Below are 26,136 nucleotides of genomic sequence, written 5' to 3' on the forward strand. Positions count from 1 at the left end.
AGTAGTTTACTATATAAAGATTTGTTTCCTTGTAATTAAAACAAGATTGTTGAATTATATTTTAACTGTTTCAATATGGTTTTGCTATAGACTCAAAGTCGTCATTGTTAATGAGATATTGTGAGACGTGATCATAAACTTAAGACACTCATGTGCCACGGAACATATTTATCTCAAATGATACTGTCAATGCAATTCTACTCAAGTTTTCCTAACTTCTGGTTTAATAATGTCTAATTCAGACATTTGCAGGGCGTATTGTCAACTTATTAGAGGAATAAATGTTTGAAGCTTTTTCAAATACATGCTGCACCTGTTGCCACTTAGAAATGGAAACAAAAATGCTACCCTTTTTTATTTTTGTTATATTACAAATTGCACATACACAAGTACATAACCCAACTCCATTGTTTACGATTTCAAAGATCAATTTGTATTACGTTTTGTTTTTTTATTTAAACTAAAGCCAGTGTTCAAAACGAGGTTCTCTGGTTTGACTGAAAACTGCATTTAAAAAAAATAGTAATGTCAGAGGGGTTCACCTCTAGAAACACAGATGAAAAACTTAAATCATGGAGTCCATGGGGTTTATGTAGCCAACATCTACATTTATGTAGATGCTGACTGCTCTTTTGACTGTGCATGGTTTCTGAACTGTGAATTTAGGCCCCAGTTCAAATACTTATTTGGTATCTGATAGCTGGTACCAACTCCTTTCTAGAAATAACCTAACAGTAGATGAGTAATATTACAAGTATTCAAAAATAAAACAGCAAGTGTTCACCAGTTCAGTGTGCTCTAGTGTGATCCGTTTACTCTGAATGATATGGTGTGCTTCAAGGGTTCTCAGTTGTAATTTATGCCAAAATCTGGCATGCATATTAAGTTGGATTAAAAATATGTCATGAGAGTCAAGATCTCAGGAAAAGTTCAGTTTGGTAAAGAGAGCATAGTGTCTTCTTTAATCATGTTAAAGTAAAAGCCAGGAAACACATTTTATCCTCATACAACAATCTGCTCACTCAGCATAGTGTGTTGATCTCTCATATGTAGCATAAAACCAGAGCAGACATACCAAGATGTACAATCACTCTAACATAAAAAAGAAGCACTATTTGAAATTATGAGACATTTTTGTTGGAGCTGCGTCTTTAAAATGATGTTCCAAATAGCAGGCATACAAAATAAAATTCACATTAAAAAAAAAAAATACAAAAATAATTTATGCGTTTAAAAGAAATTATGTGAAATAATAAAAAGAAACATTATAAACATCCTTCAAGGCATTAAGGCATGGTCAGTTTGGTGCTAACACAAAGGCAACATTCAGGCTTCGGTGAATGGATTACTTTGGGTGAGACTGGAAGGCAGAGGAACCTAAAAGACACAAAATGTGGAAATAAATTATTTAAATCCATATTCACCCTTATGTATGACAATCATGTATACACACTGACCAAGTTACAGTAACAACAAAAACACTCCTAATGATGAAGTGTGATTAGCAGTGGCATTATAATTAGCATAATTTTCATTAATCTTAATGCAAATTATATTTTAGTCTCACATAGTTTTTGAAAACTTTATTATAATTTCTCATTTGCAAGAGCCAGTGTTCTGTGTGCAAATTTATGTTTTAATAGATTTTTTTTTTAGTTTTTATAACTTTCTGAACATTTCAAAGTACTATAAACTATAACTGGACAGTAATTGGGTCTTTGTGACTGCAGGTGTCACAAATGATAAAGCAATAAATAAATGAATGATAAAAACATTTTACAATTTTGCCTCCATCTTAAATTACAAAAGGTCTTAGTCTAGTACTTTAACTGTGCAATTTAAGTGATCTGAAAATATCTGAATGATATGGTGTGCGGAGAGGGTTGCTTACAAATCTAGATTTAGTTTTTATTTTGTCCCCATCTGGGCAGTGACTGGACGGTGAGAGAGAAAGAGGAACCCAGTCCACTTCCTACCGTTGCTCGTTTGAACACTACGTACCAGATTCAGGAAAACCAAAATAATCTGTCCTGAACTCACCTTGTCTGTTTCCCACCAGCCTCTGCTGGACTCTCTCCAGATGATGGATGTAGTCTGTGAGAGAGCGTTCTGGATCCTGGGATGTTCCAGCAGAGTGAGCAGAGGTCAGGCAGGAACTGGAGAGCGCCCTGAAGATGGAAAGCTCGGTGAGGATCGGATTTACAAATTTCACAAAAATTCGAAAAAGTGCGTTTTGAAGTATTCCAGACCTTTTTTGTAGTCTGAATGTCGATTTGCCGGGTGGAGCCAGAAATGAGAGAGTGCCTCGCTGGCCGTCGCCTCTGTCTCCGTTCTGTGCTGAGTAAATATTTATTTTTGGCTGCTGCTGCCTTAAAACATCAGCTTTAGGTGCTGCAAAAGACACAACAATGACAAACTGAGTCACAGTGCTTTAAAAAGCATTCACATATCTAGAGATTTTTCACAGTTTTGTTCAGGACCTGAAGCTGGAATTGAGGGCGAGATGGTTTCATAAAGTACTGAGTCAGCGGGGGCTTAATATAAATCAAACCATGCATTTTAGATTTGATTTAAAAACTTAAAATATGGATTAGCTTCCATTCACTTCACATATAAAATCTAAAAAATATATACATTTAAGCTTTTAGTGTGTCCAAATGTTACTTCTGCAATTTGTGCATGCTAACCTGCAAGATGTCCATTGATGGTTGCAGATAATGCAACCCTTCTCACTGCTCTTTGCCATTTCCTGGTCAGAAATCTCATCCTTGAAAACAGAACACAATTTGAAGTTAATCGTATCCATTCGCAGGGCTCAGAAAGATGGGAAGCTTCATTTACGCCTCACCTCGACACAGCTATCACAACTCGGACCACCGCCCTGAACCTCCAGATGGGCCTGCGCTTGTATGCGAGCGGAGACGTGGGCCGCACTCCCATCCGAGCAATGAGAGACAGAGTGGCCTGCTCACAGTCCTGGAATCCTCCCAGCAGCAGGATCAGGTATCGCTTCTGGTAAACCAGAGCTTTCCTGAAGCTCTCGGCGCGCAGGTAGCGCTCGTAGTAACGCTGCAGCTTTAAAACCGAAAACAGAAACTGTTACTTTAAAAAAAGAGCTGAACTGGTTTTACTTGGGGTCGTTTTTGCAGAGCTAGGACAACATGTAGTCATTAGATTGTCCTTTACAGTGAGATTTAAAACAAAAAAAGATTTTCAAAACAACCCTGATACAAAATAGGGATGAAACATTTAGTGTGTCCAGATTTCAGGGCTGCATCGTTTGAAGGACCAGACCTACTTCGGGCAGGAAGTGGGCGACTGAAACTGGACGGTCAATCCTGCAGATTCATTCTGCTGCAAACCATATTTTAATGTACTTTTACCTAAAACTGTATTCTTGGCCCGCTTCATTCACCATTGTTACAAAAACAAAAATGTCTCATTGAGCTGCACTGAATCTTGGGATGCAGTGGGCAGCTAAAGATACACCAGACCCATCCATCAAACTGAATTTGGACAGCCTTCGTCGCATCACTGTGACGTTATTGTCATCCTATAAGGACGCAGCGACTGAATTTGGACCCAGCCTGTATGGTTCTTGTGCCTGTACTGACCCTGCCGTGGTAGACCGGATCACCGACGGGTTGATTCTCCGTTTCTGTGGTGACCTTGGCAAGTTCAGACTCTCTGCGCTGCAGCTGTTTCTCCAGGATGGCGAGTCTGCTCTTGAAGGTGGCACTCTCCTGACTCACGGACGTCAAGCGCTCAGTCAAATCAGAGTTCTCCTTCAGCAATGTCTGCAGCAGACTGGATGATGATGTTGACACCCTCTACAGTGAGAAAAAAAAAAGCAGCATTTTTAAAAAAATCAAATCTCCTGAACACAAAATCATATTCCGAGTTTCAAACTAAACGTATTTAGTAATAAGGATTTTAATACCTGTTGGTGTTGCAGAGAGACGCCTGCTGGGGCCCCGTCCAGACGGGAGATGCTGATTGGACGCTGTGGGGACAGTACTTTATGGTGCAGCAGTTCTTTCTGAGCTGCCATCTCTCTCTCCCGTTCCCTGCCTTCTCTCTCCAGGTCCGCCAGAGTCTGTTGCAGCTCCTGCATGTGTTGCTGGTCTTGCTGCCTCAGTAACTCCAACTCCAACTTTGGAAAGAAACATGATGTCATGTGCTTGTGCTTCTTAAAAACAAAAAATAAAACTGAACAAAAAACACTTCACATAATAGGATTACCTTTGCAAAAGTAGTATGTGTAGGAAATAGGGATGCAAGTTATCAATGAGTTGGTGTAAAGTTGTTTGTTCTTATCAATAGACTGATGATTAATTGGTAAGCAGCCATTTTCTGTGTTTTCCTGTTATCCCCTCCGCTTTTATGTCACCACAACCTCCTCACCTTCGCAGCACATCAGTAATTTCACAGCTCGACTGAACGGGTCTACTGAGGTAAAACTTAAGGAAATCATCGAGTGTTTATATTTCGCAACTAAACCACATAAAATGGCATCTTGCATGTCACACTGGACTCTGAATCATCTCTCTTCCCCATTCTGGGGTACCTCCTCCTTCTTTATTCTTATATCAACTGGCTCTAACTAAGGATGAACAGGGGCGCCATCTGCTGGATGGTGGCCAAACTACAACACTAAAAGAAGGTCTAAGTGGACGTTACTAGTTAATCGATTGGAACCAATTTTAAGCTAATAAATCATTAATCAGCAATCATAATTCAATTAAATGTTTGCATCCTCAATAAGAAAGAATTAAAGCTGATAATTTACCACTTTGTTGTTAGTCCTGTCCTGAAGCATTTCTCTCTCCAGCCCCTCTTGCCTCTCTTTTCTTCTGTCCTTCTCCAGTTGGTCATCTCTCTCCTTTTCTTTCTCCTTCAGCAGATGAAACCTCTCCTTCAGCCCCGCTAGTTCGATGTCTTGGAGTCTGGACCGCTGTCGCTCCATCTCTAGAGCGCTGCTGAGCTCCCGGTTTTGCTCCTTCAAGGACTCCATCGCAGCTCTGTGCCTGGCAGCGGCTTCCTTCTCCCTCTGAAGTTCTTCCAGCCTTACTCTGTCCTCTTCCCATTTTCTCCTGCTGTCCAGCAGCTCGGCCCCGAGTTTGTCCGTCATAGCTGCCAGGTCCTCCCCCTGCTTTCGCTCCTGCTCCAGCTGGGAGCGCAGACTAGAGATGAACTTCTGATCCTCCTCATGTCTGCGACTCAGCTCGTTTATCTGTTTGGAGCAAAGCTGCCTCTCCTCTTCGAGCTTCCTGTGAGAATCCGCCAGCTTACAGTGAGACTCAGCGAGGCCGGAGTTGGCTTCCTTCAGGAGGCGTTCAGCTTGATCCTTTTCCTGCAGGAGGAGTTCCTGTTGATGGCTGAAACGTTTGTGTTCGTCTTCCAGCTCTTTCTGGGCATCCTGCAAACGCTTCTCCAACAGGCCGCTGCGGGACTGTTCGATTTGGAGCTCCTGTCTGAGGTTGCTGCAGGCCACTTTCTCCTGCTCCACCTGAGCCTTTAGAGACACAACCTCACACTTGAGCTTCTCAGAGGAAGCTTGAACAGCCTGGAAAGGAAAAATGATTAATATCAAAATTTAAGAGACATTTTTAGGATTACTTGAGTTTCTGTTGGCTCTCGTCTAACCTCCATCCTTTCCTCTTTCTCTCGGTCTGTGCAGAGAACCAGAGCTCTCTCTTGTTCCAGCTCCTGCTGAAGCTCCTGGAACCTGGTCTGTTCGGTCCTCAAGGCCTCTTCAGCCTCCTCCGCAGCCAGCCTGACAAGCAAAAGTAAGAGCAATGAGTTCCGAGCTTTCACAATCTATTTTAAAACACCGGAACAAACGGTGAGTAACAGAAATAAAACTGATCACACGTACCTGAGAGAAAGTATTTTGTTCTTGTGCTCTTGTAGAGAGCTGTGGGCACATTTCAGCTGCCTCTGGTTTTCCTCCAGCTCTGCCCTGATCTGGGATTCAACATGTCCATCAGACTGTAGGTGGCTTCTGTGCCAGCCATCATCAGTGTAATCAGTCTTAAGAGGAAAAAAAGCAACAACTGTACTTTAACCCATATGTCAAAAAAACACAAACGCATTTGTACACTAAATTCCAAACAAATGGCCCAACTGAGGCGTTATGTTAAATCATAGAAACTCACTTGTGTTTGTCTTTGTGCCATTCGACAGAGCAGCTCTCTAAGAGCGACCACAGTCTCCTGCAAGGCTCTCTTCTCCTGCTGCCAGTTCATTGGAGGGTTGGAGGGGGTCGAGTTATCCCTGCGGTCCAGCAGAGCCGAGCCGTCTCCAAAGCGATGCCGGGTCCGACTCGGTGAGGAGGCCTTTAGATCCGAAATGTTGGGCTGAGATGAAGGAGCGCAGCGACGCTGGCTCAGTGTGAGAATCCTGCAGCTTTCCTGGTAAACCTTTTTCAACAAAGCCTGCGGAAAGACGCGAGAACTACGTGAAACCGAGGCTTGCAATCGGTTGCAGCTGCTCCAGGGCAAAGCCCACCTGAAGCTCGGGTGACAACAAGTCATCGCTGTAGCTCATGCTTCCCGCCGCGCTGTCCGTGTTGGCTGTGGGGTTTATCCCTCTGCAGCGCAGGTACTGGACAAACTGAGCGTCCAGTCTCTCCGTCTGCTCCAGCTCCACTCTCAGTCGAGCTCCCAGTTCTGAACTCACATCTGATTGACAGAAAGAGGAAAGAAAGTCTGTTGGGTTCCCCGACACTTTTTAAATCTCAAAATACAATTATTTTCATAGTTTTCCAACCCCTTTTGAGAGAGTATTAAAAAAAAATCAGGCTTTAAAGTTAACCTATAGAAAACCAGAGAGGATGAATAATAGACAACTGTATTCAAATGAAAATGGGAACAATACAGTTAGAGATTGGCATTTATTCTGTTAAATATCTTAAAATAATTTGAATTTATCCTTCTGTTGTGGGAATGATGAATTCATACAATTGCTTTATTCTTCTTCTAATGTTACAACAAAGGTCCCATGTGCGTTACGAGTCGTGTAGCTCTCTTTGAATATTATTCACATATTTATCATTTATATATTCACATAGAGTAAGTGTACGTCTAAGTCTCAAATCTCGGGCATTAATAACAAAATACTATGTAATAACGTAAATTAGTCTGTATTGTTAGTTTTAACATTTTCTTCAATGTTTCTCTCCCTCAGCTAGAAACATTAATGTTATAAAGTAATCTGAGATAAAAAAAAAAAATTAGCGCCATATGTTAGTAAGTCAAGTATTTTTTTCAGAAGACTCTCCACTTTGCACAGAAACCAGCTGCATAACAAAATATAACAATAAGATATTTGACTCGTAGCTGTCAAATGCTGCCTTGCTGCTGGGGAACGGCGGGAACTTACTGCTCCCGTATCCATCACTGTTCCATTCTTGAGCCGAGAAGGAAGAAGTGGAGCCGAGTGGAGACGGAGGCGCCGTCAGGTCAAGCTCCTCCAACTCGTCAAGCTGGGAAAATAATTAAAAAAAATTTATATTTATATTTATATTTATATATATATATATATATATATATAAATAAATTTTTTTTTCTTTTCACAGCATACTTTATCAGGGTCCAGCGAATCAAGCACGGAGAAGTGGTCGGACGCGGTCAAAGAGCCCGGGGAGTGGGTGCTCCGGGTGGCTGGATCCGGGGTGACCGACCCAGAGTGTGGAGGCTCCATCACAACCCCTGGAGAAACTGGAGCCTGGGGAAGATCCTGACCTGTACAGTTCAGACGACTGAGCTCAGACAGACGGGAATCGAGGACGGAGACGTGGAAGCGCTCCCTGGTTTGGTCCTCGGAACATTCGAGTTTTCTCAGGACCTCCGGGGAGCTCAGAGAGGCTTCGTCACGAGAGACCGCAAGAAGATCCTCGAAAGCTCTGTGAGAAACGTCTGAGAGAAACGCAAAAGTTTTAGTCGGTTTGATATAATGAGACGGTACCTCTTGAATATTAATATTCAACTGCTACGTGTACCCTTGATGTGGTAGTCCTGACGGCGAGGATCTGTCTCCTGTTGTTGACACAGTCGACGGAGCTGCTCCAGCTCTCTGCGCTGATAGGCTAGTTCCTCTTCCTGCACGCCCACGTCCTGCTGAAGACGTTCGAGCTCTGCCTTCATTCGCTGGTTTTCGGCTTCCAGGTCAACAAGATGTCGCCGTTTGACCTGAAGGACAGAAGTCACTTCCATCAAAAAGAAATCAAAAACACCTAAAGATCATAACAGATATAGTTTTTAAGCTTTCATATTCCCCACCTCTCCGTTCTCATGAGGTTTTCCGGTCCTTTCTGAGCCAATTTTCAGTCCTTGTTTCACTGCCGCCAGCTCAGTCTTAAGAGCTTCATTTTCAGCCTTCAGCTTGGCGCACTCGGACTTCCTCTGTCTCAAGGAAGCCTCCGCTTTGGCCAGGGTAACATCAGCATTGGTCTGGTGGAAAGGTAAAGGTAAATAGAACTGAGATTTAAAAAAAAAAAAAAAAAAAAATCACATACTTTGCTTTTTATTCGACTAAAACAGACAATTTCACAAGCGTCACACAAGTGGAGTTAATCGTCTTGTGACGTATATTAATGCCAGGCTCCGCTTTGAAACCAGTGGAATATTTGTACCAGAAAGGCTGCAATTGCCTAAAATTAGCCACACACACAACTACAAACAGAGCTGGGCAGACTAACAATGCTACAAACCAAACCTACAAAACGCCGCCTTACAAGAGAAAACATTGCACCTTACCACATCCTGTTCAGACAGAGCGACTAAAAAAAACTCCAAACTCAGACTGCAAGTGTTAAAACTAAGAGCTAGCTTAGATTTTCCTCGTTCTTCCTCATTTTAAAGAAAGAGACACTTCCTCTCGTTTCTGCAGTCAGTGTTGCACCACGTCACAACAGCGACGCCCCCTTAACTACAACCAGATGTGGTCGTGCCTGCAGCAGCTTTAACAGCTGTACGTGCGGCAGAACAGCGACGCGATGTTGCTCGCTTTGAACAATGCCAGGCTTGAAGCTCTATTTAGGTCAACATTAATACCGTTCTTAAAGGTCAAGTTAATAAAAGAGCTAAAAAAAATAAAAAAAAAACAAAAAAAGTAATTTACAATCCTACCATGTCTTAATCAAAAGTCGGATATAAATTAATCATAACTGAAAGGGGGTAAAAAAAAATTGAAAACCATGGCTTTCCACCTGCTAAATAAAGCTAAAATCAGAATAATTTTTTTTCTAAAGGTAAACAGCTGTTGCTAGGTTACAGTGTTGCTTCCTCTCCACTCATTTACATTAGGGCAGGCTGTTGTAACATAAAATCGGCTTCACTACACTTTCTCTTCAGACTTCTGAACTTAGTTTATGACTAGACTTATTAATACACAGACTGTCAGTACTGTTGGGATTGTTGTATCTGTTTACATACAGGATTAAAGTACATTTTAATGCTAGATGCTAATGTTTTGCTCCAGTGGCTTTAAAAAAAATCTCATACCAAACTCTGGCTTGATCTTATTAGGATGTTTTTGGGGATTTTCTGATATTTTTTGTCAATTTCTGAAATGCTTAATTGGATCGTTTTCCAATATTTCTTCCTCTGCACTTCAGAATCACGCAGCAAATCTGGAATTTTTTAATTAATCTTTTTTGTATTTTGCCAATAAAGACTAGTGATGATTTTGACTATATTGTCCTTGAATAAAATCTCAGCCTTTATAAACTAACTAATGCAACCATAAACCTTATGAAAATGTTTTTACAACCGCTGTATATTTTTTAAACTTAAACTTTAAAAGCCTTTAACAAAAAATAGATAAATAAAATAAACACCAATACAGGTTGAACACTAGAGGGTGCTAAAACGAGAATCAGTTTTTATAAATGGATTTAGAGATCAATGAAAAACGTTAATGTGTAGTCTTTATTTCTGCTAGGCAGGTAAAGGGTAAACCTCCAAGCCCAAAATCATCAACTTCTAGATCTGTACAGAATATTTAATATTGACTCAAAAAGGTTATTAATTTGACACTCACCAGAAACTCCTTTTGAGCCTCCTCTTGACTGGCTTCTTGGTCCCTCAGCTTAGCCGTCAGCTCCTGAATCAGGGCATTCATTGAACCAACTTCTTTTCGGAGGGTTTCGATTTCCTCGTGGAGCTGACACTCCCTCCTCCTCAGCGCTTCACGTTCTGCTGAAAGTTCTCCCTTCCCCGTCTCCAGAGTTTTAATCCTCTCTCTTCCCTCTGCCACCGCTTTCTCCATCTCCAAGTTTTCCGCCCTTACTTCCTGCACCTGCCTCTCGTAGGTGAGGCTGGCCTCTCTGAGGACCTCCATTTCCAGCTTCATCTCATCGGAGTGTGTTTTTAAAGCTTCGATCTCCCTCAGCCTCTCTTGTTCGCTGCTTTGCAAATGCAGGACCACGGCGTTCAGGCGATCTTTCTCTTCACGCATCGCAGTTGCCTCTTCGGCTTCAGCTTTTAAACCGTCCCTCTCCTCCTCTGACAGTTTTCTCTTTTCTTTCTCTTCCTCCAGCTCCGTCTCCTTCAGCCTGAGGAGACCCTGGACTTCATCGAACTTTTCCCTCTCGGCTCCGAGTCTCCTCCCAAACTCTTCCCCTTGTGTCCGGTACTCCTCCTCCTGCGTGAGCAGCAGGCGCTCGAGTCCTTCCTTCTCTGCCACGGCAGTCTCAAACTGACTCTGCAGGGCTTTGAGCCGAGAGCGAAGAGACGAGGAGGCGGCAGAATGCGTGAGGCTGATCTCGTGCTTCAGGCTGTTCGGACCTCCCCTCCTCTCCTGGAGGGTTTCCATGTGCGGCTCCGGGCTGGGCGAGGGAGAGGGATTGATGCTGTCGCCGTCCTGGGAGTCACTGACTTCGTGCAGGTTAGGACCCAGGGTGGCGAGCTCCGCCTGCAGCGTGCTGATGACCTCGTGAAGCCGCTCCTCTTCTTCCTGCTTCTCCTGACGCACTCGCGTGATTTCAGACTGAAGATGTTCCACCTGAGAGCGCAGATCCTCCAGCTCAACCTCCAGGACCTTTAAGAGGGGGGGGGGAAATAAGCAAACATTTTCCAATCAGTGTTTGTGCCTCTTTTCCCCCCCACAGTAAAATTTTAGGCACTTAAGTATTTTCAAGGTACGTTTTCAAACTTTCCCAGCATCAAACATAGATGAAAACAATACAAACGATTGTTTCAATTCACTATTTTATAATGTCATTGATTACTGTTATTAACATGCTGTTATCATGACTCAGTAAAATATGTATTCTTTGAAAATCTACCGTTTCTGAAATTCAAGAGTTCGTAATCCAAAAAAAAACCCTCTGTCTGTCCGTGGTCGGTCCGCCGTGTGTTGAAATTAAAACAGTAATTTAAAAATCCACGGATATTAATAACTAAAATATAAAGTGTCTTATACTTTACAAGTTACAAACAAATGTCTAAAATTGTTCTTGCTAAGTTTTCTGGCATTTAGCTAATTTTGGTTAATTTTAACCAACCAAAAACAAGGCAAGTTTGGCCTGATTTAATTTCAGACAGTGAGAAAAAATGTGTCCGTGACTTTTCATTAGGTGGGTGAAAATATCTGGATTCAACTGTAAATGTTTTCCAAAATGTAGGCTTTGAATCAAGCGTTAGATTGCACTTTATTACAAAACTACGCAGGTTGAATATCAAGAACTTCATTCAGAAATCAAGAACTTTCCAAACCTTGAAGACACCCAACTGAAATTCAAGCATTCGTACAACCCTGCCGAATGTTTAAATTTAATGCACCCAAACAGCTTTTGGAGAAACTTGTCAGAAAGCTTACTCCGACTCGGTCGTCCCTTGCACTCTCAAGCTCTTGTTCGAGTTTTTGGATCTCGCAGTTCAGGTGATCGATCTCCTGATTTTTCTCCTGAAGAAGCGCGGCGGGGAGCGTCTCTTCCTCGTTTTCTTCCACCTGAACTTGTCCCTTTTCTTCATTTACTTCAGTGAGGGCGGACATCGTCTCCTGGCAAACACAGCGGTTTTGCTTACACTTCCAATACGAGTTGCCAAGGTGGAAAAGATGAAGGTTTTTCATTTTATGATGCATGTCAAGCATCCAACACAGTTTGAAAAATTCAAATTAAAAAGAAGAAAATAATTTGACATGACAACAAGACAGTTCTCACCTTGAGGGTAGAAATTTCCTTTTGAAGCTCTTCAACTTGAGCCGCATGCTTATTCGTCAGTAGTTCAAGCTGAGCTGTGAGGTGTTTCAGTTCGACCTCTTTTTGGTGCAAGTCTCTTTGCACGTTTTCCAACTGGCCAAGCAAGACCTCGACCTACGAGACACAATGATGATGGATAAAAAAAAAATATATATACATTTCAGAGGATATTCCGTCATTCCTATTTTAACCAAAAGGTGGCACTGCAGTCAAACGAACAAATCTGGTGACTAAATGATTGACAAAACGGTTTTACACAGAGCCTGACGGACCTCGTGCTCTTTACAGTGTAGGTTTTGCTGGGCAGCATCCACGGCATCCCTAAGCTCCTGGGTGGGGTCACGGGTGTTGTCATGGTAACAGTGCCTCGTCTCATCCAGTTTGGACTGTAAAGCTGATATTTGGAGCCTGCTGGACAGCTGCTGCTGCTCCAGAGCAAGCTTATCCTTATCGGAAAAAAAAGAGGGAATCATTGAAAAACATGTTTGCTGACATACGGAACGACTTAACCATTCAAAACCCTGAAACTCATTAATTGAGGGTTTTGATTTTCATGTAACAAAGTATATTAGGATTTTATATGACAGAGTCAATCTGAAGTGTGTGGAGTGCACTTGTAATTACCCCTCATCACTGAATAAAATCTAGTGCAGTCCGAGTCATTTTAAATACATATATATTTAAATTAAAAAGTCCTACTTGCATTATGTCAGAATTCATGAATAGCACATGCCAAATTTGTGCAAGAAGTTGCTCTGGTCTGATTAGACAAAAATTGCACCTTTTTTTTTGTGCCCTTTTTGGAGAGAGAAAAAAAAGTTTCCAAAAAGGGAAACTTGTAAAACATCCTCATTGTGAAACACGGTGGTGGCAGCATCATGTTGTGCATATGCTTTTTATCCGCAGGGACAGGGAAAGTGCTCAGTTCATGGGTTCAGATGTAAAAAGACTTGCAGAAAAAGGTTTTTCTCAAATTATTCAGTCTGGGAGGCTAAGCACAAACATGTTCTTTTGTGCACACAAAACCTTAGCAAAACACATCAACGTTTGTGGTTTTAAGGTGGCAAACCAATAAAAAAAAAACCCTCACAGCATGTAAATACTTGCACAACACTGGAACTGATCTGGGAGTGTGTTAGCAGCTCTTACTTGTGTGAGCTCCTGTTCCCTTTGCTTTGCTTTGTGCAGCTCTTGCTCCAGTTCGTTGACGGTTCGGACGCTTTCTGCGCTGTTGAGCAGCGCTTGTTCCAGCTCTCGGATCCGTCCTGCTAGCTTGTCTATCTCCTCGTTGCGTTCTGCCAGATCGCGCTGTGCTTGCTGATTGGCCTCAAGTAATGAGGCATGGTCGTCCGTTTTATCGTTGACCATAGATTGAAGGCTCTCCACCTGCAGTGATAACAGGAACAGTTTTTTTTTTCTTCCCAACTCAAATATGGAGTTTTCTGTAGAGAAGTTAGAATTAAAAAAGGGAAAACTACAAGGTTTGCAATAAAAGTGATAAAAGCCATTCCAGATTTGCAGCCAATCAAGAGATTTAAGGTAAACCATCCCCAAGAGGTCGGAAATATTCTATTTGCTATTGAATGATGGTAAAGAATACTGGACTCATGACAAACGCAGTTAAAGAGACTACAGATGATTACAGAGAAATAGGGAAAGTTATGCACAAGTGTCAGAGGAGCAATGAAAAATGACACGACAGATTCCATACCTGCAGCAGCAAGTCTTCAAACTACAGCAATCCATTCAGCACAGGGATAAGCACATAGCAACAGTCAGGCTCATTGGCAATCAAATTACAGCATCAATAATTCAATTAACTGATTTGTGTCCCTGCTGGGAAAATTATAAAAAAATTATACGTGGGAAGCACAAACTAACAACGTAAAAAACAAGTTTACGCTTCAGTGTAGGATTTCCGTTTTATGCATTTATGCTGGGAAACACTGACGATTTTGTAAGCTCATCTCTGTTAGTTACACAACAATTCAAACACACAGCAATGGGTTAAAATAACCTTGATTCAAGAGCATTTAGAGCAGATTTACAATTACTGAGCTACATCGTGTTTGGTTCAGTTCACCATGTTGCCCATTTTTATCTTCGTTTCCTGCACGTCTCACTTTTTTTTTTTTTTTTAATCCCTACTTGACCACTGCATATCACTGCATTCTCTCTTGATATTCATATTCATAAAAAAGGCTCACATCTAATCTCTACAGTTTTATTAGAATCTAACAAAACAAGAAACTACTGACACCCCAAAGAATAGATGTATGTAGGCGTTCACACTCTGAAGTGGGTTAATGCCTACAAATATGATCAGTGACTTAATTGTTTAGCATTAAAATCCAAAGAAATGTGAAGACTTTTCTTCCAACTGGTGCCCATTAATATTGAACTGGATATTCCCCATTGTTATTACTGACATTATTTAACATGAACTTATTGCCTCCCATCACCCCATTTTCACTGATTGTGGCTCTGATCGCACTTTGCGTCATTCAACATTTAATGATCCCACCAATCTACTTCCTTATTTATTGGGAGTCACACATTCACTTTTTCAAACTGATGATTTCGGAAACGTGGAGAAGAAAATTAAGAGTAAAAGTTTGGTAAACCAGAGGTAACGGCTCTCACCTTGTGTGCCTTGTTGTCTCCGTTTCCTGTGTGTCTGAGCTGGGCTTCCAGCCTGCGGATCTCCTGCTGGAACTCGTCTCGCTCATGTTCCCGCTCCACGGCCTGCTCCTGCACACAGCAAAACAAACCGTGTGAGAGACGATCCGAGATGCGAAAATGCGACACTCAAACTCAAGAACGAGCCAAAGAAATATGTTACTTCACATTAAAGGGTGTGCTTCATTAAAGTTTATAAGCTCACCTCTATAAACTGCCGATCGTGTTTCAGCTGTTTCTCGAGCGCTTGGACACGCTGACTGAGGTCTTCAGAGTGATTCTTGTGCTGCAGCTCTTTCTCCAGGAGTTTAGTTTCCTGATCTTCGAGCTCTCTCTCCAGGTTCCTGAGGCGCAGCGAGAGAGACTTGTGGTCCTTTTCCGCCTGCCTCTGCAGGTCCAGCCTGTCCTGGGTCAGACGCTCCGCCTCTGCCAGCAAAGCTTGGAGAGAACGAAAAGGGGAAGGGTGAAGGTCGCAAATCTCTTCAAACGCAGCTCAGAAAACAAAACAATACAGCTTTAATACACACAGTTACACATACTGAGCTAAAAGAAGAAGGAAACAGCAAATGGCACCGCAACCTTACACTGCAAAGTAATCCCCCCACCCCACTCCCACTCAAACACACACAGTCACACTCCACTCTGACCCACAAACCTGCACCAGGATCTAAATTGAGCCAATGGCCAATGGAGAGATGGGACATCTGAGCACAGATATTATACAAGTGCATGGTCAAGGCTGATTCAAAGAGGCGATACAGTTTGCTACAGAAATATTATTTCATGACATTTTAAATTTTAATTTATTCCATCGTGATTTTGAATGGATTCTGCTCACCTTTCTCTCTCTCCCCAAGTCCAGCAGAGAGATGCTCCTTCTGGCGCAGGAGAATGGTGTGCTCCTCCGTGAGCTCCTGATACTTTCCTCTGACGGCGTCCAGCTCCGCGGTGAGACTCTGCATCTTATGCAGCTTCACCTTCAGGCCCTCCAGCTCCCCGACAAGCTTTTCTTCTTGAGCCTCCTTCTGCTGCAGGGACTCCTCTAAGGCAGCTTTTTCAGCCACGTAGCCGTCCAAAAGCCCTGAAAACAACAACCGGTATTTAAAAAATAAAGGAATTACCAAAGAAATGCTCTCAGAAAAACTCAATTAGCAAAACGTAGCTGACCCTCTGCCTTGTGGAGCTCCAGCTGGAGGCGAGTCTTCATCTTGGCTTCCTCATCAAGCTGCTTCATCAGGAGCTGGTGCTGTTGACGGAGCTGGGTGGCATCATCTCTGCCCTGGGTGAACTTCTCCTCAAGGGTAAGATGAACATGGCAAGTCTGCTCCAACTGCAGCAAAAAAAGACAAATCCAGAGACACATGATCAAATGCTGTCCTACTGACAAAACGGACCAATAAAAAGTATTCTGCAGGTTTCACCAGCTCAAATTTAAGAATTTAAGACTTGTATCACAAAAAAAGGCACAAAAGAAAAATTCCATATTTTACATACAATAGTGCCAAGGGATTGTAGCATCTAACTGTTTGGCAACAGAAGTGAGTTAGTGGCGAAGATGGATGTCGTCCAGCCAACTGGTAATAATTTACACTTACCAATGACAGACGTTAAAAAAAGGTAACTAGCAAGGTTATTAGAAGCTAGTTAGCGGTAGCCTCATCCAATTTGAGTCAGTAGAATGAAGATGTCTGCATGCAATCAAAACTTTTACCTGGCAAAAAACAACACTACAGAGAAAATGCCAGAATAAATAGTCCTGCCATGATAATGTTTAAAACCTGTGGTTATTGTATGTAAGATCAAATTACATTTTTTAAATGAATTTAAAGTATTTTTCTTTTAAAGGATATCCACCCTTTATATATAGTTTCTCTAATTAAATGTACTCTCCCCCACCCCACCTAATTTTCCAAATGGATTATTGTACTGCAACAAGATACAAATTAATTTCAAGGCTCCTTGCACATCTTTCCATGAGCGCAAATAAATCCATGTCTGCAGAGTTTCTTTACCTGTGTGTGAGCTTGATGGAGCAGGTCCAGGAGAGTCTCCACTGCCAGACGCAGCCTGTTGCAGGCTTTAAGGGCCGATTCTTCTCCTGCAGGACTGATCTGAGTGTCTGCAACCAGCAGACTCTCGCACAGCATTTGGGTCAGTTCCATCTCCTCTGATGTCAAATCTACAACTGAAATAAATGTGGATAAGAAAAGAAAGATTTATTTCATGTCATTTAAGTGTGTATATATACATATAAAAAGGCAGCTGCTTCTTATAATGGTGATATTATTCAAGCAGTTTAAATCCTAAATGGAGTAAAGTCTGAGATCAACAGACCCGATTCCTGATCTCGGTGCTCTTTTGAACTTTTCTGTGTCGTCTGTTCGTTTGTTTGGATCCTTCTGTTGATCTTTTGTCCGATTAGTTCTTCTGTTGCTATGACACTGCGAAGCATCTCAACCAGCACTTTACTCATTTTCTCATTTGCACCATACAGTTTGGTCCTGTAGAGAGAGAGAGAGAGAAAAAAAAAAAAAAACAGCAGATTCCGGTTCAATGCTTTTTACACATACATTTATTGCAGCCATAAATAATCTAAGATTTACTGAGGTCGAATCACAGGCTATTTTAGTACTAAAATCTGAAACGTGACAAATTCTGGCTGTGCTTGAAAAGTGCCACTTAAAAATTACTCGGCAAACATTTTTATATACCTTTTATAATTTATTCAAACTGCCACAATAATTACTTACTTTTCCTCTTTGGCATCCTGCAAGTCATCAGTGAGCATCTTCAGCAGGTTTCCCCCCTCCTGGCTCTCTCGTTCCCTTCTTTGGAGGAGAGTGTCCAACGTCTCCATCTCTGCACGTTTCCCGTGCAACTCGTCCTGCAAGCACCCGATTTCTGCACGCAGCTGAAGGAGGAAGACAGTTTTCATTCATTCCACTCCCCAAACTAAACGTTCCCTCCTTCCTCTTTTATCCATTTTAAGGATTGCATCAAGTCACTTAAATGTCCAGAAGAAGAGTCTTTAAAATTAAAATTAGTAATCCACACAGTCCCTGACTCTTGTTAAAACTAGCCAAAATGCAACACCCACTAACTTCTAATCATCCAGCAGGACTGACATCCACTTCTGAGCATCATGTCAGTGCAGCTGGGTTGTACTTCAATCTATCTGAATGCCGTAATGGCTTCTTCACAGCTCAGTTGTTATTATTCTTACCTTTGATTTCTCTATGTCTTCCCTCTTGTTCCCCCCCCTTTTCCCTCCTCAACTCACCTCCAGCAGCCACCTAGCTCAATAAAACAATGCCACTGCCATGGCAACAGCCTCCACCTCCTGTTAAACCTCTCTATGCCAACCTCATGGAAACCAGAGTGTGTGTTAATATTTTACTTTAAAGAGCAAAAGATGTCATGGAAACAAACAAAAACAAACGGGAACATCTTTACTGCCAGCAATTAGATGGGGGAGGGAGACGCCGATTACAAAAAAAACAAAAAAAAAAAACAAAAAAAAACTGGAAAATCATTTGATAACTACGGATTCACAAAGTCCTTAAAATTTATAAAAATTTATGTCGTTTTTTTTTTTAATAAAAAGAAAATGCTTTAGTAATCTTCAAAGCAAATAGGATTCCACAAAAAATTACTTGAATTTTTTAAATTTATTTATTTTTTTATAAAACTTCAAATGAACTTCTTAAGTCTCAAAAAGGAAGTAATGTAAAGTTTTTCAACTAGTTGTTCTTCCCAAAATAGCTATGAGAAAAATTGAAGAAATTCAAACAATTAATACCACCAATAAGAACAAAAGTTAGAAAGTGAGAACCTTAACTTGTCAAACTTTAAACATGTATCGCAAAATAATTATAACGTAGCATCTCCACTGTACATGAAATATGAATTTTGCATTTTGTTATGGTGCAAATCTTTATCTGCAAATCATAACCTGACTTATACACGACTGAATAATTTAAGTGATTCACTCACTGGAATCAACATCAAATGTTGTTTTACACCTTCCATCTGCACCAAATGGGCAAGACATACGAGATGAGCAAGAGATGTTATGTACAGGCGTTTTCAGTACCTGGGCAACTACAGCCTCAAGTTGCTGCAGCTGGGTGGTGAGCTCGCTCATTTTGCTCGTGTAGATCTGCTCCTTTTCCTGCTGCTGAGATGTGAAGCTCCGCCTCAAAACTTCAAGCTCCACCTTTTTCCGTTCCTCAAATTCAGTCTTCGATGGCAACGATGCAAAGCAGAAGCAGAAGATGCAGAGCGGAAAAAAAAAAAAAAAAAAAAACCCGAGAGAAAAATGAGCGGCAACACCTTGTAAGTTATACTTTCCTTAAATCAGTGGCCATCTTCTGCCTGAATGTCTGGCTGCACATTTGAAACGGTCAACAATTAAATACCCATTTGCTGCCTTAAAACCGTTGGCATTAGAGAATAAAAAACCCTAAATCCAATCCCTTTTAGCTGTGGTTCAGATGAATGAACGGAAACACATGCGCAGCACAGAAGAGCACAGATTGAGAATGGAGACAGACGGACGTCAACACTTGTACATATATGCTGGTGGGATTAGGAGAAAACTGGGTTTGAGTAAAGCTCAAATGGGACAGAGTCCAAGCGAGGGAACTATCCTCTGAACTGGTGCAGCTGGAGCTTAAAGGGGGCTTCACAATCGGCACACACACTGTAGCGCCAGATAATCCTTCGCCATTACGTAATATTCCCAATAGTATTCTACATAACATTTCAAAAATAATAAGAAAAAACAGAAAAGATTTAAAACATAGGGTAAAATAAACTGAAGAGATCAGTCTGACATTTCCGAGCGTCTCATCTTTTTCTTCTCATGCCTGAACAATTTAGTTTTTACCTTCAGATGGTTAATCTTGTCCTGAAGTCGCTCTTCCGATTGAACTTTGAGGAGCTCCACCTCTTCCTGGAAGCGCTGCCGTTGCCTTGCCGACTCTTCTTCGAGCTCCCGGCGACAGGCGTCCAGTTCGCGTGCAGAAGTTCCCCTCAGCTCCTACAACGGAAACCCACACAATTTCAAATGGCATGGTTTGCAGCTGGCAACACCTTTAGTACGTCAAAGTTGGAAAAAAAAATATAAATAAATAAATACCCAGCATCTACAGAGAAACATGCCGTTATAGAGGATAAACAATGTTTTAGTGTAATCCCTTCTCTAATGGCCTGTAAGAGCCACCAGCACAAGAGCTTTAGAGGAAACTATTAACGAGCATCCACACTTCAAACACAACTATAATCTGATCATTTGTGTGCAACACCCACCTGAAGCTGACTTTGATGCTGCTCTATAAGTTGCTCCTTTTCAACACCGTAGGTGTGCGACAGCTCCTGCAGGGCCGTGCCGTGTTGCTGCTCCAGTTCCAAAACCTGAAGAAAAAAACAAAAAACAAAAAAAAAAAAAACACAGTACAGTACTCAGTTTTAGTTTAAAACATTCAAAGAAAGCTCTGAAACTACTTGCTCGCAGCTATAGTCGAGTTACCAAGTTACCAGAAAATGGTAATTTTTTGGTTGAACCCCGTTTTGCCCATATTTGCTTTAAGTTGCTTAGAGTCTCAATAAGCAACCGCAAACTTCAAAAGTTAACACAAAAACATCTACAGTGATTGTACAATCGGCTCCCCTGTTTTCCACCCCTCCCTCCTAATGGTCACCAGCTGAACTAAAGCAGTAATATCTTGGTCATGTCTGGATAACAACCATGCGGGCTCAGCTTCCTTCAGCTTCTTTGCTACAACAGGTCTCTTTGTCCATGTAGTTTAAAAAAAATAAAATAAAAATCAAGATAGTCGTTTGCTTCAGAAAAGCTCATTGTCAATTACTTTGACTTTAAACTCCCTTTTTCTCTTTCAAACCTAGTATTTATGTCCTAAAAAATGTTGATGGGCAGGGGAGATGTTGAGCAAACCTGTTCCCTAAATTGAAAGTTCATAATGTAATACTATAAGAATGAATGCAGGACATAATAGGCTTCTGATTGTTTGGCTTTGTGACTTAAAAAGGAAAATCAAATGCATTTTGAGGGACAGCTGTACCTGCTGCTTAAGCGCTTCCAACGCTCTGCAGTGTTCTGTATCCAGCGTCTCTTTCTGAGCAGCCAGCTCCATCTGCGAAACAGATTGATGTGAAATGATCAACCAACTGTGTAGCTGTCATGTGTTCACAGACTGAACTTCAACAGTGAGGCTACAGTTTCTTACCTTGTGAACGTGGTTAAGCTCAGCTGCCATGGCCTTGAACTTGTCCATGTGAACCTGAGCCAGCTCTCTCTTCAGCTCCTCCCTGATGGACAGCTGCTCTGCAGTCTGTCGCTCCATCAGCTGTTTGTGCTCTGAAATCCTGGAAATCAGATCCTGGCGATGCTCCTCCTCAAGCCGATTCATCTCATCACGCAAAACCTGAGATAAAATCGAATACATGAAGTATTAAACTGGGAAAAAACCCCGTCAACGCTCGCCCTGTAAATACTAAGCTCAACCTTATTGGGTCAAATGGCTCGTCTCTACTTACTTGCACTTCTTTTAAGTATGTGGCCTCCAAAGTGTCCATATTTCCCAGCATTCTCTTTTCCAGTTCATCCCTCTCTTCCTGGTGTCTGTGCGCCAGCTCTGCCTCCAAAGCCTCCAACTGGGCCTGACTGGTCTCCTTGAAAGCAGCTTCCAGTTTTTTAAGGTCCTCTATTCGTTTAGCATCGAGGGCAGATTCCAGAGCAACAAGCTCAGCTTTGTGCTTATTTCCAAGCTCACTGACCGTAGCCGCGAGCTGATCTCTGTGACAGGCACCGAGTGAGTCCAGCTGGGCTTTGTGCTCGGCGTGGAGCGCGTTCATCTCTTCCGAGTGCTTGTTTAGGAGCCTTGTCCTCTCATGTTCAAGCTCGGCTTTATGCCCATCTTCCAACTCTGCCGCAGACTTTTCACAGCTCTGCACCAAACGCCGCTCCAACTCCGCTTTCTGCTCATCAAACCTGGAGACGTGGGCACAGGAAAACGAGCTCAAAGGAAAGTAACAGAAAGTAGCTGGCTTTCATTTGTTTGTTAAATAATTATTGATGAAAAACAAAATTTTAACCAAGGATTTTTGTCTCGTCTCTAGTGCAAATATTTTTAGCATACTAAGTTATTAAGACAGAATAACTATAAGCAACTTTACAGAAAAGATAAATAAGCTTGTTTTAAGTCAATAAATATTGAATATAGATACAAAAAAAAAAAAAAAATCCACTTTAAACAGAAAAAATGTCCAGTTACAAGTGGAAAACGATCTGCTGCAGTGGAACTAGTACTTTCTAATGCATACTCAGGAATTATTCACTTAATTATGCTTGCAAATCTCTGCTGAAATGCTACTTTTACATTATTCTTATCTTAATTCAAGTGTCCTAAATTTTTTGTACTAGAAACTAAAACCAAAATGATGACTTATAATATAACCATTTAATCTTTGAGATTAAACATTTTAAGATTACATTCCTCTGATCCATTACATGGAGTTCAGGCTCCCTGAACATGAGAACTTACCCTTCAAATTCATTAAAAGAATGAATGACAATACAATATTAGTGTATATCGATGCTACTTATGCATTATCTGTCAGAAACATTTATCCAACTACTCCTTCACATCACTGATTTTGGGGGTAATTATCCTGCCAATCACTAACTAGAGCCAATTTCTTGAGTCTGCTTGGTGCATCTCTAGTCCTTAACACAAACAAAATACAGTTGGATTTTCTTCATGTACTTTCAGATTTAGTAGAACAACCCTAATGACAGCAAACGCAACCCCGACGTGTCGGATCTGACCTTTGCTGGGCTAGTCGAAGCTTCTCCTCGCTCTGCTCCTGAAGCAGAGCTTTGAGCTCTTCTGTTTCTTCAGCCATGCAGCTCCGTGCCTTTTGCAGTTCGTCGTCGTACTGAGCCTCCAATTGTCGTTTTACCATCAGAAGCTGTGGGCCTGGAAGACAGTTGTTTTTGTAAAAACCGAAGAACTCGAACGTAACCAACGTAGCTCGTGTACGAGAGCCGACCTTCATCATCGTCATCTAGAGAATGTTCAAGAGACTTTAACTTCTCTCTTTCTTTATCAAGAGCTTCTTCAAGGCATTTCTTTTCTGACCGCAAGGCAGAGATCTCGTTTTCGTGTTCCTGTAGAAGCTCTTCTCTCCATTTCTTCAAACTTTCCTCCCCGTGATCAGCTTCATGCCGTTTACTCAGAGCAGCAAGGTTGTTCTCAAGTGTGTGGATGACCGTCGTCCCCGTCTGCAGCTCCTCAGTGAGACGCCACATCCTCTGTTCTACCTCCACCTGATTAAGGATGAAAACACTGAAATGAGAACAAAAATGCTGACAAAATTTCAAATCAGATGTTACAAACTGATTTCCCTCACCTCTACCTGCCTTTCTGCCTCCAAATGCACTCTGGTGAGATCTGTGCGAATATTTTATCAACGTTAAGATCTTTCAAAAAGGAAAGTGAGCGTTTTATTTGCTGAAAGCTGCAGTCGCGAGGCACCTTGTAAGTGGCTTTCAGAAAGTTTGGCTCGGAGCTGCTCCAACTCCAGGGCATGACGCGTCTTCATCTCTTGCAGCTCTTCGTAGTAACGGTCCGTGAGGTCTGAGCGCACCTGGGAGACGACGACGACGAAAACTCACAATCTGAAGCGTCAGGTTTTTACTTTAGCTTATGTGAAATTGACACGGCGCCTCACCTGCCGCAACTCTTCTTTATAAGAAAGAGCCAAGGAAGATTCCAGCCGGGAAAGGTCCATTGCATGCTTCTCCTCCAGCTCAACACGCAAGTTGTCGAATGATTCCTGCGCAAGAGAAAAGCCAACACAATGATGGATCTTCACAGAGAAAATAAAATAAAAATAAATAAATATCACATTGTTTAACTTTAAATCTTCTCCGGATTCTTACAGTGTGAGCAATAGATGCATCTCTTTCATCCTTCTCTTCCTCAGCCAGAATGTGATGCATAGCGCTGGAAATCAAGACCAAAGGAATGAATGCTCCGACATATTTACGCAGCACTGGAGAAACGGTCCATATGAGGGCCTACCAACATACCTGTCATCTGCGGTTTTCATCACAGATTCCTCCAAGGCGCTTTCGACCAGCCTCAGCTGCAGAAGAGCTACTTCCTCTTTGTAGGTCTCCTCCGACGCGTGCAGCCGCTTCTCAAAATACCTAAGGAGGAATAAAGTTATGAGATTCTTGCACAACAGAGCAAAGTAGACACCGTTACCAGATTCAGCTGCAGCACAAAATTATACAACAACTGGTTATCTGTATCAAGGTATACGAAAGTTTAAAAAACATGTTTGACAATACACAAACAGCAGATTTGTGTAATTTACATAATATATGAAAACAGTGGAACGCAACTTAAAAAATATATTGTCAAAGTTTTTCAAGTCAAATAAAATGTAGTTTGCAACTGAGTCAATAAGCAGACATACATATATATATATATATATATATATATATATATATATATATATATATATGATTTGTATTTTGATAATATACAGCAAATTGTACTTTGAGTAGAAACTGAAACATTTTTGCTGTGGTTCATCCTACCTTATAAATCCAGATGCTGCTACATTCAATATGTCTTAACGCAAATAAACCAGCAGCTTTACACTTCATCCTCTTCAGACCATCATGAAAATGTCGTAAAAAAATAATTATCTACTGTACATGTTATACCTACTGGTGAAACAAAAAAAAATTACCCAAACGGTATGATCTGATTTTTTCTTTTGAGCAAGTCACTTGATTTTTAAATGCAATTTTCTTTTGAAAGTAAGTCATAAGATGGTTTACTTACAGATTTGTATTTTGTTTTTCTGTATTTTTTTTTGTTTTTATTGTGGACTGAAATGTAATATTAATCCAGCTGCTAAAAAAATAAATAAATGCAAAGCTCTCTAGTACCACATTTTTGCATAAATTAGATTTATATGTTCTAACATTTATGAAGTATATTGCACCACTTTACTGTTTACTCCACACCTTGTACATCATTTTTACACTGCATTAACTTAATTTTACTGTTGCCAAAATACTCCATAAATGTGTTAGAATGTTTTAACACCAGCGATATTATCCGTTTCACCTCTTTAGAGCTTGTCATAATCTAGTTATTTTTCGTGTGAATGCAGAGTACTGCCGTGGAAAAGTGCAAACACAGGAGACGTGAAAGGCAAGGTCCAAGTTTAGTGCGCGAGACCAGGTGTGTGGTTATGTCGTCGTCGTACTTCCTGAGGTTTTCCAGCTCGGCCTCATGCAGTTCTTTGATTTCTCGTTTCTGCTCGCTGAACTCCGTCTTGAGACGCTCGATGTCATCGACCTGAGACGAGCGAGCGATCAGCTGCTGCTTCAGCTCTGGCAAACGAGAAGACAGACAGAGAGAAGAGTCTAGTTTAGTTTTACTTTCACCGTCGTACTTCACTCTGAACGCCACTGGTTTATAAAGAAACGTTTCATGCAAGGTCAGTGGAAAGAAGAAGAAGAAATCCATGGTAACAGACACATGCCCGTGCACGCTCCTGCAGATGTCAGGTTGGTGTAATGATCTTACCCCCCAGCTCTTGACGGCTAGCTCTCATGCTCTCCAGCTGCGTCCACAGCTGACCCACTTCTTCCTCTGAGCTCTTTTTAAGCAAAGCTTTCTCTTCCTGAAGGTGCGAAACCTGAAAGACAAAGCAGAACTTCTTTTGAGATGAAACAAATGACGTTCCAGATTACTTAAATGCATGGTTATACACCAGAGATTGACATGACGGAACAAAGCATTAACTCTCAAATTTAAACCTTAAAACAATCATGAACATGTTGTCATTTTTAAGCAAGAAATGAGCTCCAACTCGAAGTGACACTGTTGGAAAGTCAACTAACCTCTTGCTGCAGTTGCTGCTCTTTTTCCTCAAGGTGGCGTACTTGCTGCTCTTTCTCCTGCAGAGTCCTCATATGACTGCAAACCAACTCCTCCAAAGAGCCTAAGTGGTATTCACAGAACAATTCAATTTTTAATTAAATGGAGAGGAAAAAAACAGCATTGTGCCACATAATGATGTAACAGCATTTGAGAGTCTATGATTCAATGGATAAAATTAAATTTTACCCAATTTCCTAATGTCCATATATAGTCAAATATGTAAAATGTGTGTTTTCTTTTTGTTGAAAAACTTAAACT

General features: G+C 41.4%; 1 protein-coding gene across 3 annotated transcripts in view; it reads right to left on the reverse strand.

Annotated features, from left to right (window-relative positions):
* Positions 1–934: 934 nt before the first annotated feature.
* Positions 935–26,136, reverse strand: part of pcnt (pericentrin) — a 37,968-nt gene continuing 12,766 nt past the window's right edge. For 2 of the 3 annotated variants that reach the window (XM_014999754.2, XM_014999752.2), the window contains 45 exons: positions 25,839–25,939; positions 25,522–25,633; positions 25,199–25,325; positions 24,003–24,122; positions 23,853–23,916; positions 23,642–23,746; positions 23,446–23,557; positions 23,321–23,361; positions 22,961–23,237; positions 22,737–22,887; positions 21,446–21,899; positions 21,136–21,333; positions 20,971–21,042; positions 20,198–20,302; positions 19,776–19,928; positions 18,981–19,127; positions 17,638–17,798; positions 17,222–17,388; positions 16,900–17,072; positions 16,055–16,217; positions 15,726–15,968; positions 15,093–15,325; positions 14,852–14,959; positions 13,920–13,940; positions 13,358–13,594; positions 12,481–12,654; positions 12,170–12,322; positions 11,824–12,006; positions 10,045–11,043; positions 8,283–8,453; positions 8,003–8,192; positions 7,585–7,919; positions 7,384–7,486; positions 6,511–6,683; positions 6,159–6,437; positions 5,879–6,033; positions 5,647–5,776; positions 4,790–5,566; positions 3,941–4,153; positions 3,615–3,830; positions 2,849–3,075; positions 2,688–2,767; positions 2,250–2,391; positions 2,041–2,168; positions 935–1,377 (listed from right to left, as the gene is read on the reverse strand). In XM_014999754.2, the coding sequence (XP_014855240.2) occupies positions 1,346–1,377; positions 2,041–2,168; positions 2,250–2,391; positions 2,688–2,767; positions 2,849–3,075; positions 3,615–3,830; positions 3,941–4,153; positions 4,790–5,566; positions 5,647–5,776; positions 5,879–6,033; positions 6,159–6,437; positions 6,511–6,683; positions 7,384–7,486; positions 7,585–7,919; positions 8,003–8,192; positions 8,283–8,453; positions 10,045–11,043; positions 11,824–12,006; positions 12,170–12,322; positions 12,481–12,654; positions 13,358–13,594; positions 13,920–13,940; positions 14,852–14,959; positions 15,093–15,325; positions 15,726–15,968; positions 16,055–16,217; positions 16,900–17,072; positions 17,222–17,388; positions 17,638–17,798; positions 18,981–19,127; positions 19,776–19,928; positions 20,198–20,302; positions 20,971–21,042; positions 21,136–21,333; positions 21,446–21,899; positions 22,737–22,887; positions 22,961–23,237; positions 23,321–23,361; positions 23,446–23,557; positions 23,642–23,746; positions 23,853–23,916; positions 24,003–24,122; positions 25,199–25,325; positions 25,522–25,633; positions 25,839–25,939 (8,705 nt within the window). In that variant the 3' untranslated portion in view covers positions 935–1,345. The remainder of the gene's footprint in view (positions 1,378–2,040; positions 2,169–2,249; positions 2,392–2,687; positions 2,768–2,848; positions 3,076–3,614; positions 3,831–3,940; positions 4,154–4,789; positions 5,567–5,646; positions 5,777–5,878; positions 6,034–6,158; positions 6,438–6,510; positions 6,684–7,383; positions 7,487–7,584; positions 7,920–8,002; positions 8,193–8,282; positions 8,454–10,044; positions 11,044–11,823; positions 12,007–12,169; positions 12,323–12,480; positions 12,655–13,357; positions 13,595–13,919; positions 13,941–14,851; positions 14,960–15,092; positions 15,326–15,725; positions 15,969–16,054; positions 16,218–16,899; positions 17,073–17,221; positions 17,389–17,637; positions 17,799–18,980; positions 19,128–19,775; positions 19,929–20,197; positions 20,303–20,970; positions 21,043–21,135; positions 21,334–21,445; positions 21,900–22,736; positions 22,888–22,960; positions 23,238–23,320; positions 23,362–23,445; positions 23,558–23,641; positions 23,747–23,852; positions 23,917–24,002; positions 24,123–25,198; positions 25,326–25,521; positions 25,634–25,838; positions 25,940–26,136) is intronic. The other variant, XM_014999753.2, reaches the window with a different exon arrangement.

This window comes from Poecilia mexicana, unplaced genomic scaffold, assembly GCF_051168715.1.
Source record: "Poecilia mexicana isolate PSO_F unplaced genomic scaffold, ASM5116871v1 scaffold_22, whole genome shotgun sequence".
NCBI lineage: Eukaryota > Metazoa > Chordata > Actinopteri > Cyprinodontiformes > Poeciliidae > Poecilia > Poecilia mexicana.